The 12,720-nt window shown below is 48.9% G+C and overlaps 2 protein-coding genes across 4 annotated transcripts in view; both read right to left on the bottom strand.

Annotated features, from left to right (window-relative positions):
- Positions 1-1,096, bottom strand: part of ZSWIM1 (zinc finger SWIM-type containing 1) — a 4,138-nt gene extending 3,042 nt beyond the window's left edge. Inside the window, exon 1 of one of the 3 annotated variants that reach the window (XM_035006429.1) lies at positions 474-1,096. The gene's annotated coding sequence lies outside the window, so the exon portion shown is untranslated. The remainder of the gene's footprint in view (positions 1-473) is intronic. The other 2 variants (XM_035006431.1, XM_035006430.1) reach the window with 2 other exon arrangements.
- An 831-nt stretch (positions 1,097-1,927) lies between these two features.
- ZSWIM3 (zinc finger SWIM-type containing 3) lies at positions 1,928-12,567 on the bottom strand. Its single transcript, XM_035006422.1, has 2 exons — positions 12,155-12,567; positions 1,928-4,374 (listed from the first exon to the last, which is right to left on the bottom strand). The coding sequence occupies exons 1-2, from the start codon at positions 12,307-12,309 to the stop codon at positions 2,409-2,411; spliced, it is 2,121 nt and encodes a 706-aa protein (XP_034862313.1). The 5' UTR covers positions 12,310-12,567; the 3' UTR covers positions 1,928-2,408.
- Between the last annotated feature and the right edge of the window lie 153 nt (positions 12,568-12,720).

The following is a 12,720-nucleotide window of genomic DNA, read 5'->3' as shown; positions in this document are numbered from 1 at the left end:
TTCTCTTATATATACTCGGACCAAATGGAAGAGTGGATGCCAAGTGGTATTCTGGGACTCTAAAGTGCTCGGCACACGTTTGGAATGCTATTGGGGGGGGGGGCTAGAGCGGCATATGGTCTCCCAGCCCCCACCTTAAATAGCATTTTAAATATTTGTCTAGCACTTTATATTTACAGATTACCACTTGGCATCCATTCTTCCATTTGGTCCGAGTATATATAAGAGAACTGTAATTGCCCTCCAAATTGTATGATTCTGGGCAAGTCAGTGACTCCCTCTGAGCCTCAAGCCCTTGAACCACGCGCACAAGGGCTATCAAATGCGCATGGCTTCTCCTGCCTCTCCATAAATCCCTCTATTAACTGCAGTACTCTGGTTAAAAGTTTCCTCTATTTGGCCCCAAACCGGGTTACTGTCCCCATTTTACAGATGAGAAACTGAGGTTCAAAGAGGTTAAATGACTTGCCCACCATTACTCCGTAAGTGGCTGGAAGCTGAGTCTTTGGCTCGGGATCCTGACTGCTTTCCACAGTACCTGAGGTCCAAACACCAGAGAGGGGACGCTGCCTCTGACCTCTGACCTCTAACCCGGGTGGGAGGAAGTAGATGTCAGACGTTCCCGTTCGGATTACGGCCGGAGCCAGAAGAGAAGTCAACCTCCCACCCCTTTGGGAGCTGTGTCATGGCTGACCGCGGTCGTCAATCGCCTCACACCTCCACCCCTTCAGAAATCACTCACCCACTGCCTCGCTCCGTCGCCATTTCTCCCTATTTGACCCTGCCTCTGACTCTGACTGACCTCTAGGCTCACCAACCGCGGGACCAGCTTCGTCGTGACTCGGGCCAATGGCCGGAAGAGTTCGCGTTCGGTTTTGGGGGCCTAGACCAATCGTAGCCCGGCGATTTGTGGGCGGGTGCTGTTCCTAGGGTTACGAGGGGCTCGGCTGGCGGTGACCAATGAAAGCCCGAGGACACTAGCATCCAGGCGAGCCCGAGCCCTGAGGCTGGAACTCCGACGCCCCGCGCCTGGGGAGAAGACTCTGGAAGGGCGTGTTACTATGGAAACTCCTCAGAGGCCGAAAATGAAAAGGAAAATAAATAGCAGTGCTTTATGGATTTTTCTTTCTTTTCTGATCAAATTCCAAAGCCCCGGGTGGGTGTGTGTGGGGGCGGGGGGTGGGGGGTGGGGGTGGGTCGGGTAGGAAAGGATGCCTAGTGGTTGTACTGTCTTCCGCCTGATGCGGAAACTGAGGCCCAGGTCTCAGATTCTGATTTCTCCATCCGGGGTCAGGGGCCCAGCGCTTAGAGTTGAGGAAATCCAGATGATCTTGTGAGAGCTGAACCTTGTGTTGCCCAGCCCCAGCCCCTCCAGTGTTTTACAGAAGGAGATCCAGAATGGCGCTGTGACTTGTTTGAGGTCATGGCAGACTAGTGCAGGAGCCAAGACTGACTGCCACCTTTGACCTCGGTTCCCCTGAAGATGACATCTGGGAAAGCTGGGTGGCTCCCAGGTTTTAGGTGATTAAGATTACAAACTAGCAACAACGGAAGTCCATGCTGGGGCTTAGAACTGGAAGGAAAATGTTGTTTATATAAACCTAGAGGGTAAATTGGGATTAGAACAGGCCAACACTTCTCTTTACAGATGAGAAGCCAGGGGTCAAAGAAATTAGAAACTTGCCCACAGTCCCCCCAGCAAATGCAGTGGAGTCTAGGGTTCAGGTTCCCCCCGCCCCACAGCTATTTGGCCTCCTCCTGCTAGAATTTTAGGCAGCCTGAAATCAGTGTTGAAGCCTTGGTTGGTAGGAAGAGGATGAAGTCGGTGGTGGACTGCTAAGTCTTTGAATTTAAGGCAGCAGGTGCTTAACCCACAACCCCCATTAGATTCCTTCCCTGTGCAAGCAGCACACAGTTCCCCTGCTTATTTATTAAAAACACACAACCTTTATTTACTATGAAAAAAAATAAGTACAAATAACAGAATCTTCGTAAAGAGCAGCAACAGCCAAGGTCACCCTCCGTCCCTTCCTCCCCGAAAACAGGTCCTTTTACCAGGTATATTTTGTCTCACCCTATCCTGGGGCAGGAGTTCACCTCTCTAATGGGAATAAGATCTGATCTCAGGAATCAGGGCAGAAAGAGGGGTGACCTTTCAGCATGGAGGTAACTTTGGCCTTGACAATGAAGGAGGCTCCCAAGGAATGACAAAGGTAGGGCAGAAAAGGAGGTGGATTCAAAGGACCTGTCACCCACTGGGGTTCCTCCTCCCCCTGTTGTAACAATCTTCCTAGCCCTACCTAGGAAGACCCTGGTGAGAATGCTGGCCCCTAGCATGTCCCGCCTGCCTTGAGCTCTCAGACTTCCAAGGACAGGGGCCTGTGGTCCAATGTGCCAGTGCCAGTGCTTCAATCACGAATCGTGGCTCCGGTGGGAGGGAGTCCCTCCCCTTCCTCTGGCTTTCCCCAGAGGAAAGGGAGGCGGCCCACATCCTTGAAGTCCTCTGGCTGCTGACTGGGCTCAGGCGGCTGGCAGGGGTCTGCCCAGATGTCCACAATCTTGCGCAGGGTGGAACAGCGCTCCTCTAACTCTGGCCCCTCGCTCTGCATGAGCAGGTTTGCTAGTTCCCTGCTTAGGTCCTGAATCATGTCACTCCGTCCTTGCCTCCCAGGCTGGCCTGTGTTTGGGACTATGACGGGGTCCCGGAGCTCCCCACTGGGCCCAAGGAGGTGCTGGTACCTCTTCTGCCACCGGCGGCACACCATGGCTTCTCCCACGGGCTTCTGGCTGGTGTGCAGCAGGGCCAAAATGTGCCGGCATGGCAGGTGGTACCACCGTTGAAAGGAACAGCTGCAGCTACAGCCATCTTTGCTCACCTGGTGAGAATCCTCCAGTAGCTGAATGTCCACTGAGGAGCCAGCCATGTCCACCAGGTGGGTGGAGTTCTGTGCCACCTCCCACTCGTTATGGCATAGCTTATAGGCCAGTTGGGAGCCACTGCTGTGCAAGGCGTCTAGCATGCCGCCCTGGGAGATGCCGCCCTGGGAGATGCCGCCCTGGGAGGGCCGCACCTGTGGCTGCTGCCGCAGCTGCCCCCGCTGCGGGCCTGGCTTGGTCTCTTCCACGGGGAGCCTGGTGAGGCTCCCCCCACAGACTCCAAACGCCTTCTTGGGCTTTGGTGGCATGCTGGCTGGCCGGGCTCTTTTTAACTTGGGAGGAGCTGTGGGCAAGTTCTTCAAGCCTTTGGTATTAAAGAAGTCTATATAATCCACAAAGCGGAGGATGCAGTCCAGCAGACACTGCTGTTCCCGGAAGAGGCTGGACACCTTGCTGGTGACCACGTCTAGGCTGTCCATGTACGTGTTACACGCGTGCAGGCCTTTCCTCACATGCATGTACCAGAGCAGTTCACAGGAGAACCAGTGGGCCTGCAGGAAGCCAAAGAGCTGCTCATCTAGTAAGGCTTGGGACATCTGACAGAGATTTTGCAGGCTGGCATCAGAAGTGACAAACACGGCCTCCCGGAGGGCTTCCTTCATGAGCCTTTTAAAGGATGGATTTGCTGAACTCCGATGCAACTTCTTCTCCAGGAGCCGGGTGGTGTGGTAGATGGAGAGGAGGATGCGCGCAGCAGGGAAGATCTCCTGCAGGATGGCTCGATGAGGGAAGGATGGGTCCACAAACACCACCTTGACCTTGGGCCAATCTGAGTTGAACTCCGTGAAGATACTCAGCATCTTGGCCACGGAGGTAGCTGTCTCAGCCTGAAGCACTGCAAAGTGTACCACGCGACCCTCTCGTTCCTTGTTCTCCACCAAGAAAGCATAAAGGATGTGGCCCTGGGCGTTCTCCACCCGGTGCAGCAAGAGATTCTCTGGGAAGCGGATGAATAGATCGCTCATCTTGCTGCTCTGGAAGCTGAGCCGGTCCAGGTCTTGGCTGTTGCCCACACTGAGAGAGGCCATGGAACCCTCATCCACCTTAAGAAAGTTTTTCATCACTTTTGCTATCTTGGCCAGGTCAGAAGGAGTGATGCCCTCCTGCTCTGGCTTTGAGGGTGCTTGGACCTTATCTAAGCAAAATGATGGTTCAACGGGGGACTTCTCGGCCAGGTCAAGGTCTTTCTTGATAGCGGGCTGCGCGGGCTGGGATTTCTGCAGGCACACTGTCTTTTGAGATTTGCCAGTGGTGTCTCCTCTAGGACTTGCAGTTTTGGAGTCAACATGGATATGCTGGGTGTTGAGTTCACTGATAAACAGTCTATCCAGTTTCTCATTGTACCGCAGAAGCAAGTACGCTGGGCACATGTCCGCCTCTGAGGTTCTCTTCCTGTTTGACTGAGTCCGAATACAGACAAATTTCACCTGCACATATCTAGGGAAGGTAGAGGTGACAGTGAGAAAGGTACTGCCCGCCCCTTTCTCTTTTTTTTTTTTTTTTAATATTTTGTTTATTTATTTGTCAGAGAGAGAGAGCGCACAAGCAGGGGGAGGGGCAGGTAGAGGGAGAAGCAGGCTCCCTGCTGAGCAAGGAACCCGATGTGGGACTCAATCCCAGGACCTTGGGATCACGATCTGAGCTGAAGGCAGACGCTTAACCGACTGAGCCACCCAGGTGTCCCCCGCCCCTTTCTCTTATAAGACAAGACCCCGTAGGGATACAGTGGCTGATACGTGTCCCAGAGATCACGAGGCAGTGTAGGATGTAGGGAAGGAAGCCTGACATTCACGCTCCAATCCCAAAGTGTTCAGCTCTTTTGTCAAGACCCTGTCCAGCTAACACTGCATTAATTTTCATCTTCCGCAGTTCTAAGCCCCGCTCCTTTCCCTTTCATTCACCCTCTGTGGCCCATCTGTAGCTCCCAGTGATTCAGTGTGAGGCAAGCCACGAGGGAAAACAGACAAGAGGCAGCAGCAGAGGGCCAGCTGGTTCCTCACTGTTTAAAGTGTCCCCTTTGTTCCTGCCTTTTGGAAACTACTGCTTTTGCCTCCTCCTCCTCCAGACAGCAACGGTACAAGTGGCCCTCTCTCACAGGAAACATCTCTATTCATCTTTTATTTCAACAAAAATGTCCAAATCCTAAGAGAACCCCTGGGTCAGATGATCTTCAGGTCCCTGTCAGCTTTGCCATTCTAGACTGAAAGTGATGATTCAAAGGAGAGGGGTAATTAAATTAAATATCTGCTCTTTTCCTGTCCCCATTCAACCCATGCTTCGAGGCCAAATCAGGTCCCACCTTCTCCAGGAAGGCTTTGTGGATGTCTTCAACCCACAGCAACTGCTCCCTTCTCTGAACTCATAGCATTTATTTCACATAAAAGGCTTAAAAGCTTTTCTGGGTGGCAGTATACCTAGTGGTTACAGGGGAGATGCTGGAGGCTGACGGCCTGGATATGAATCAGGGCTCCACACTCAGAAGCTCTTTGACCTTGGGCAAGTCACTCTACCCCTCTGTGTGCATTATTAAGACTGTTATGAGCATTAGGGGCGCCTGGCTGGCTCAAGATCAAGCGTGCAACTCTTGATCTTGGTGTTGCAAGTTCAAGCCCCACGTTGGGTGTAGAGATTAGTCAAAAATAAAAAAAATTTTTTAAAAGATTTTATTTATTCATTTGAAAGAGAGAGAGATCACAGAGGGAGAGGGAGAAGGAGAAGCAGACTCTCCCCTGAGCAGGGAGCCCGACATGGGACTCGATCCCAGGACCCGGAGATCATGACCTGAGCCAAAGGCAGACGCTCAACCAACTGAGCCACCCAGGTGCCCCAAAAAATAAAATCTTAAAGAAAAAAAAAAAGATGGTTATGGGGATTAAAGAAGCCCAGACATAATATTTAGCCCAGAGCCTGGTTCAGCCTTTTATTTATGCTAAATAGAAGCCTGCTACTGTTACTACAGCTCCTATGCCTTGTGATGTTCTCTCGTTCTCTCGGGTGTTTATAAAGTACTTTAACAATTGGATGGGGCTGTCATCAAGTGGCAAGACTGAGTTATTTCTCCGTGTATTCCAAGCATCTAACACAATGCTATTCTTTCAGCAGATGTTTATCAAAGATGTTCCAATGAATGACGCATAGACCATGGGTGGGACGGGTCACACCCCTGCCTCCTCAGGGAGTGTCCTAGCAACCAGGAGAGGGGGGAAAATCTCAGCCCCTGGCATGATGTGACACAGCCTGGGCACCTCACTAACCCTTTCCCAAACACTCTAATCTAGCTGGTCCTGTCTGCCCACCCTGTGGGGTAAGCTTAGAAAAACAGGCTAGGTCAGGCCTGCAGTAACAGGGTGGAGTGGTCCAGGGCTGAAAATGCCCGCACCCACTGTGTGCACAGGGCTGGGGCGGCAACACCATCCCTAGCTCAGGGCCAGGAAGGGGCCGGCGCAGCCCAGTAGTAGGCAAGGCCAGTCAGTGGAGACCGAGGTGTGGCCTCTGCCTATCTCATCAGCCTCCTTTCCCACCCCCTCACCATCTTATTTTTTGTGCCCTAGAAAGACTAACTTCCTGTATTCACTATGCTGTGTCTCACCTCTCTGCCTTTGCTCATGTTTGTCTCTCTCTGGAATGCCCTTCCCACCTGCCTTCATCTCAAAGCTTACTCCTCCTTCAGGACTACATGCAACCATCAACATCATTTTTAGGAAGCCTTCCCCAAGTCCATAGACTGGGCCCTACCCTTTTGCCGGCTCAACGTCTTAGCAGAGCCCTAGCTCATCACATTAGATTGACTTCACGTGCTCTTAGTGCATGTTTGTTAGGTTAGTCTAAAAAAAGAAGTGGGGGCGCCTGGGTGGCTCAGTCGTTAAGCGTCTGCCTTCAGCTTGGGTCATGATCCCAGGGTCCTGGGATCGAGCCCCGCATCGGGCTCTCTGCTCAGCGGGAAGCCTGCTTCTCCTTCTCCCACTCTCCCTGCTTGTGTTCCTACTCTCACTGTGTCTCTCTCTGTCAAATAAATAAATAAAATCTTTAAAAACAAAACAAAACAAAAAAAAGAAGCGAATGCTAACCATAAAGGTCTTTCAAACCTTTCCTGGTGCCATTAATGACCGATTGTACCTCCGAGGGTGGAAACCTTGGCATTCTTTTTAATTCCTCCTTTTCCACATCTATACCCAATAGGTTAACCAGTCTTTTACATTCTTTCCTACCAGTACTACATGTATTAAGGTATTAATTAGGGGCTATATTAAGCCCCTAACACGCACCATTTTATATTAGGAAAGGGGTTCTATTATCCTCATTTTACAGATGGGGAAACAGGCTTAAAAATGTCCTTAAGGGTAAGAATCTGGGATTTGAACTAAGCCTGCTTGGCTACAGGCTGTGTAGTTAACCCTTATACTGCCTGTCTGCTTTCAAAATCTCTCTCCTTTCTTGGAATACTCATTCTTACCCTCAGCACACTAGTCAGGTTCAATAACTTCCTTAAAGATCTCTAAACACTGGGGTGCCTGGGTGGCTCGGTTGGGCGTCTGCCTTTGGCTCAGGTCATGATCCTGGAGTCCCAGGATTGAGCCCCACATCGGGCTCCCTGCTCAGTGGGGAGTCTGCTTCTCCCTCTGCCCCTCACCCTGCTTGTGCTCTCTCTCTCTCAAAAATAAATGAAATCTTAAAAAAAAAAAAAAAAAAGATCTCTAAACATAATGTCCTTGTTGGCATCATGCATTTCAAACATCATGGGTACTAGGTTGAAGCCTGTTTTTTCCCTGCTTTGTTTAATCTTTTTTATTGAGAAATAACCTACATATAGTAAAGTATGCAACTCTTTTGTTAAGAACTTGAGTACTGCAGTTATTTTAATCTGTACTTAGTTGTCTCACGGCTTAATGCATCGACGCCCTTGAAGACAGGCACAAGGTTTCACACCTTTCTGAATTTCCCTTACTGCTTGCATCTGAGACCGCTCAACCAGTATCTGGTGGAAGGGAGTCAGCCAGCCTTGCTTCCCATCCACTTTGTAGGTGTCTGTATTCCCTACTGGACAGTGCTGCCAGGTGCCCCCAGTGCCCAGTCCCACAGCTAGCACACAGCAGGTGCTCAAACCATGCGGACCAAATGAATGTTAAATGATTGACTGCGGAGCACAGGAAGTTCTCCTTGTAGAACATGAGAAGTATCCTAGGAAGACCACTGGGAGAGTTCCATGAGAACGCTTGGCTTCTGGTCCTAGCACTATTCCTTTTCCTAACTATGACTTCGAAAAGTCCTTCGTTTAATTTCAAACATTTACCAAGTCCTGTTATGTACTGAACACTCTACTAGTGGCTTCCAGGGCTACACAGACTAATTAGATGTCTCCACTCACTAAGTCTATGTGAGCAGAGAGAGGCTCACACAGGCAGCCAGTGAAATACTGAGTGAATAGTTCGAGAGGTACAAGCGGGGCGCCTGGTTGGCTCAGTCATTAAGTGTCTGCCTTTGGCTCAGGTCATGATCCCGGGGTCCTGGGATCGAGCCCCGCATTGGGCTCCCTGCTCCGTGGGAAGCCTGCTTCTCCCTCCTCCACTCCCCCTGCTTGTGTTCCCTCTTTCGCTGTGTCTCTCTGTCAAATAAATAAATAAACAAAATCTTAAAAAAAAAAGAAAAAAGAGAGGTACAAGCAATATACTTAGAACTGAACAAGGAGTGATTCACTCTCTGGGGCCTGGCACAGATTAACTAAGGCTTCTGATTAATTTTACATAAGATTTGTGTCCTTGTGTGTAAATCACACCTTCAGCAACGAATAGGATTTTTATAGGTGGAGTAAAGTAATTTTGGACAATATAGCTTAAGTTAGGAACAAGACTTCCGAGTCAGAAGATCTGAGTTTAAGTTTCAGCTCTACCACTTATTAGCTGTGTGAACCTGGACAAGTCATTTCACTTCCTCTAAGTCTCCCAAATCCTTATCTGTAAATACAGAAATAACAAGAGTACTGGTCTATGAAAAGTCAGTACCTCATTCAAAACCAACCAGACCCACTAAAAGTGAATTCATTTAAAAAGTTGTGACTGGATCTGTAGGTTGCTAACTCAACAGCCCTTAGCCCCTTCTTCCTTCCTAACAGAAAGCCAACTTAATTTGGGTTGCCATTCCTCTGCCACATAGCTAAGTACTTCAGAGCTAGTCTAAGCCAATTAAGGTAATCTCATTAGGAATGGGCACGGATACTGGCCCAATTCTGGAGAAAGAAACATGATAGGAAATCTGCAGGAAACCAAGGAAGACTTTTCCCTTTGGACATGACCCCTGCATTTGTGCCATGTGGGGAGCCTTCCTGCAGGCAAAGCTGAGACCTGAGGATGGCAGAATGGAAAGAAACAAAAAGCCTGGGCCATGGAAACAGTCACCTTCAAATGTGCCCTCTGGGCTTCTAAGAAATAAGCCATTTTTGAATCAGAGTTTTCAGTTAATTGCAGCCAAAATATTATATTTAGGGGCTCCTGACTGCCTCAGTTGGAAGAGTATACGACTCTTGATCTCAGGGTCATACCGGCTGCTCTCCCTGCTTGTGCTTTCTCTGACAAATAAAATCTTTAAAAAAATATATTTAACAAAATGTAGGTTATAATGGCAGCATATACCAATTTTTTTTTTTTAAAGATTTATTTATTTGACAGAGAGAGACACAGCGAGAGAGGGAACACAAGCAGGGGGAGTGGGAGAGGGAGAAGCAGGCCTCCTGCCGAGCAGGGAGCTTGATGCAGGGCTCGATCCCAGAACTCTGGGATCATGACCCGAGCCGAAGGCAGATGCTTAACAACTTAGTCATCCAGGCACCCCAGCACATACCCATTCTTAAAATAATCAAAGCATGACTTATAGTGTCAACTGTTGGGTTTTTTTTTTTCCTGGTGCATTTCCCCAAACACTATGATGCTTTATTTACTGTCTCACTTTTACAATATGGAAAGGTCAGTTTTATGGAAACATTCCTGGGCTTTATCAGGTTCCCCAAGGATCTAATTTAATTCTTTGCTATGCATATCCTTTGTCAAATTCCTATCACATCATCAGCCTTGTTGATTTCCCTTCTTCCCTTGTTCATGGGTGTCAGGGGGCTGACGTAATGAAAGGAATTCGCAATCATTACTTTCAGAGACTTCACTAAGTCCTACAACTCTTGGGAGATGTGTAATTTCAGTTTGCAATTAGTTTTCTTTCCATTATGTTATCCTGATGTTTACCACATCTGTTGATTAGCCAGAAGCTGAGTGCCAAAGATGCTAATGGGACTGGTAGGGATAAGCAGGAAATTATTTAGTAGTGACTAATTTTATTAGTGGCTGCTTTATTAGCAAGATTTTTGTAGGACATCTGCTTTCCTACTGGGCCTTGTGACTATGGACACATGGAAAGTGAAAACTCAGATAATAAGGGCCTAGTTCAAAGAGTGTGATGAGGATTAAATGAAACAATGCCTGTAAAGTTCTTAGTAGAGTGTCTGGAATGCGGTCCAAAAATATGTTCCGAAAAAGATAGCTATTTAACTGAACAGCAATGGAAAGAGACAGGAGACTACTCCATGGACTATTCGAAGAATATCAATCCCCAAAAGACATACCAAAAAGAAAAACACAACAGCCATATATAAAAGTGAGAGGGGAAGCTGGGTATAAAAATCATAGAATCTTCCAGCGGAATGGGACTTTTGGTCAGTGATTAATTCCCACAGCACATTTGCCTCTCAAAGTACTGAGTCCAAGTACCACTTTCTAGCATGTACTAGTTAACAACTTCGGTGAGTACTTACAGAGCACCACATTTCTGCTTCTACACGCATTTTGTTATTTACTCTTCTCCACATCCACCTCATTTTACAGAGGACAAAATGGCCATAGAAATTAAGTCTTGCCCAAACTCTAGGGTAAAGCCCATCTTTCTGACTCCTGAGCTCTCCCTTTTAACCACTGATGGGGTTCAGGGCAGGGTGCCCCAGAATTTGCCACTTTGGCATGTGGATTATTTTGAGCTGAAAAACAATCAAGATCCAACAGACTCAAGAAGAGCTCTTCCCGGGACGCCTGGGTGGCTCAGTCGGTTAAGTGTCTGCCTTCAGCTCAGGTCATGATCCCAGGGCCCTGGGATAGAGTCCCGCATCAGGCTCCTTGCTCAGCAGGGAGCCTGCTTCTCCCTCTCCCTCTGCTGCTCCCCCTGCTTGTACCCTTGCTCACTCTCGCCCACTTTCTCTCTCTAACAAATAAATAAATAAAATCTTAAAAAAAAAAAAAAAAAAAGAAGAGCTCTTCCCCTCTCCCTTAACCTCCTAACGTAATTTAGACAGGGAGCCCGTACTTTGAGTTGGCCCCCACAGAGTGTGTTCAAATTCGAACTGACTTGCAATTTTTAAAAAGTGGAGATACTGACCCAAAGCCAGGATTTCCGACTTCTGCCCCCAATTCTGGCAACACCGGCTCTTCATTTTCACCTGGTGGCCATTAGCTGGAGTTGATTAGATAGGGCCTGCTCTCCATTTCACCCCAGTCACACCTCTGTGGTCCCTGCTACAAAGACCTGGTGTCTGTTATTATTTCATCATTCCTTACTTTCTTACACTGGGCTGTTTCACCTGAGCCCTGAAGACAATGGAGTTGTCAACCCTTATCTTAGCCTCTCAGCCAGTTTTCTCAGCTGCCCAAAGGGAAAAATAGCATATAATTCTCAATACAGCCTGGCGGGGTAAAGCATGCACACTACAAAGAAGGATGCCTGGGGCATGGGAAGTGTTTGAAAAAACGGTTGTTAATCTCAGAAGCTCAAGAACCGTGTACAAAATGAACGAATGAATGCACAAACTAACCAACAGCTGAACGCGTTAACTGCTTTGTCAAGAGAACACTGACGAAGGAAATCATCGCGAAGGCGTTTTTACCTATTTGTGAAGACAGTAATTTGTATGAGGGATACTGAAGGTGCTCAAAGAATGGGGCAAATTGCAGTTATTCCGGGAATTCCGGGAAAGCTGTAATGGAGTGAATGAGTGAAGGGGAAGTGGGTGGTCAAAAAGCGATGCCTGTGAGGGTTTTGCTCTTTTCACCAGGGACAGGACAGGTGCTTAAAGCCTGTTGAATGCTCGAGACCAGGGCCCATCTGCACCCCCTCTCCCTCCTCCTCCAGGCCTCCCTCCAGGGGACAGACAGTCGGCCTCCTCCCCACCCTCCTGCCCCGCCCTTACAGGATGTCCTCGCGGATGGAGGTGCCATGGTTGAGGTTGTGGAAGCGGACGGAGACGCAGTCCCTGAGAATGAAGGAGCACCTGTTCTCCTTTTTGTAGGCGCTGAAGCACTCCTTGAAATCCTCGTAGGTCTTGAAGCAGCTGCCCAGCTCCATGGCCGCCCCCTGAGCCCACACCAGGGGCTGGTCCCAAGATCAACACCAGGGTTCAGAGGTCATACTCTGAGGGTCTACAGGCTGGCGTGTGTCCAGTATGCCTTAAGGGTCGGCCCCAACTGAGTGGCCTTAACTTGGGAGTACCCCTAGGGCTGAGCGGGATATATGGGTCTGGGGGCGTCTTTGCTCTCCGACAGAGCGGGAGAAAAAAAATTACACTCATTCCTTATTACTTAGTCCCAGGTTCCGCCCCCTCACAGTCACACCCAATCACACACGGGATTCCCAGACTGGCACTCATTTTCTCCAATCGCCAGAGAAAGATGGGCAGCCTCTCGCGAAGACTGACAGGAGAACCGACCAATCATAACTTGGATCCCGCTTTCTCAGGGTTGGCAGGGGATTTCCGGT

Source organism: Mirounga leonina, unplaced genomic scaffold (genome assembly GCF_011800145.1).
Source record: "Mirounga leonina isolate KUSES-001 unplaced genomic scaffold, KU_Mleo_1.0 Mir_150, whole genome shotgun sequence".
Taxonomy (NCBI): Eukaryota; Metazoa; Chordata; class Mammalia; order Carnivora; family Phocidae; genus Mirounga; species Mirounga leonina.
This window is presented reverse-complemented; position numbering and strand designations above follow the sequence as displayed.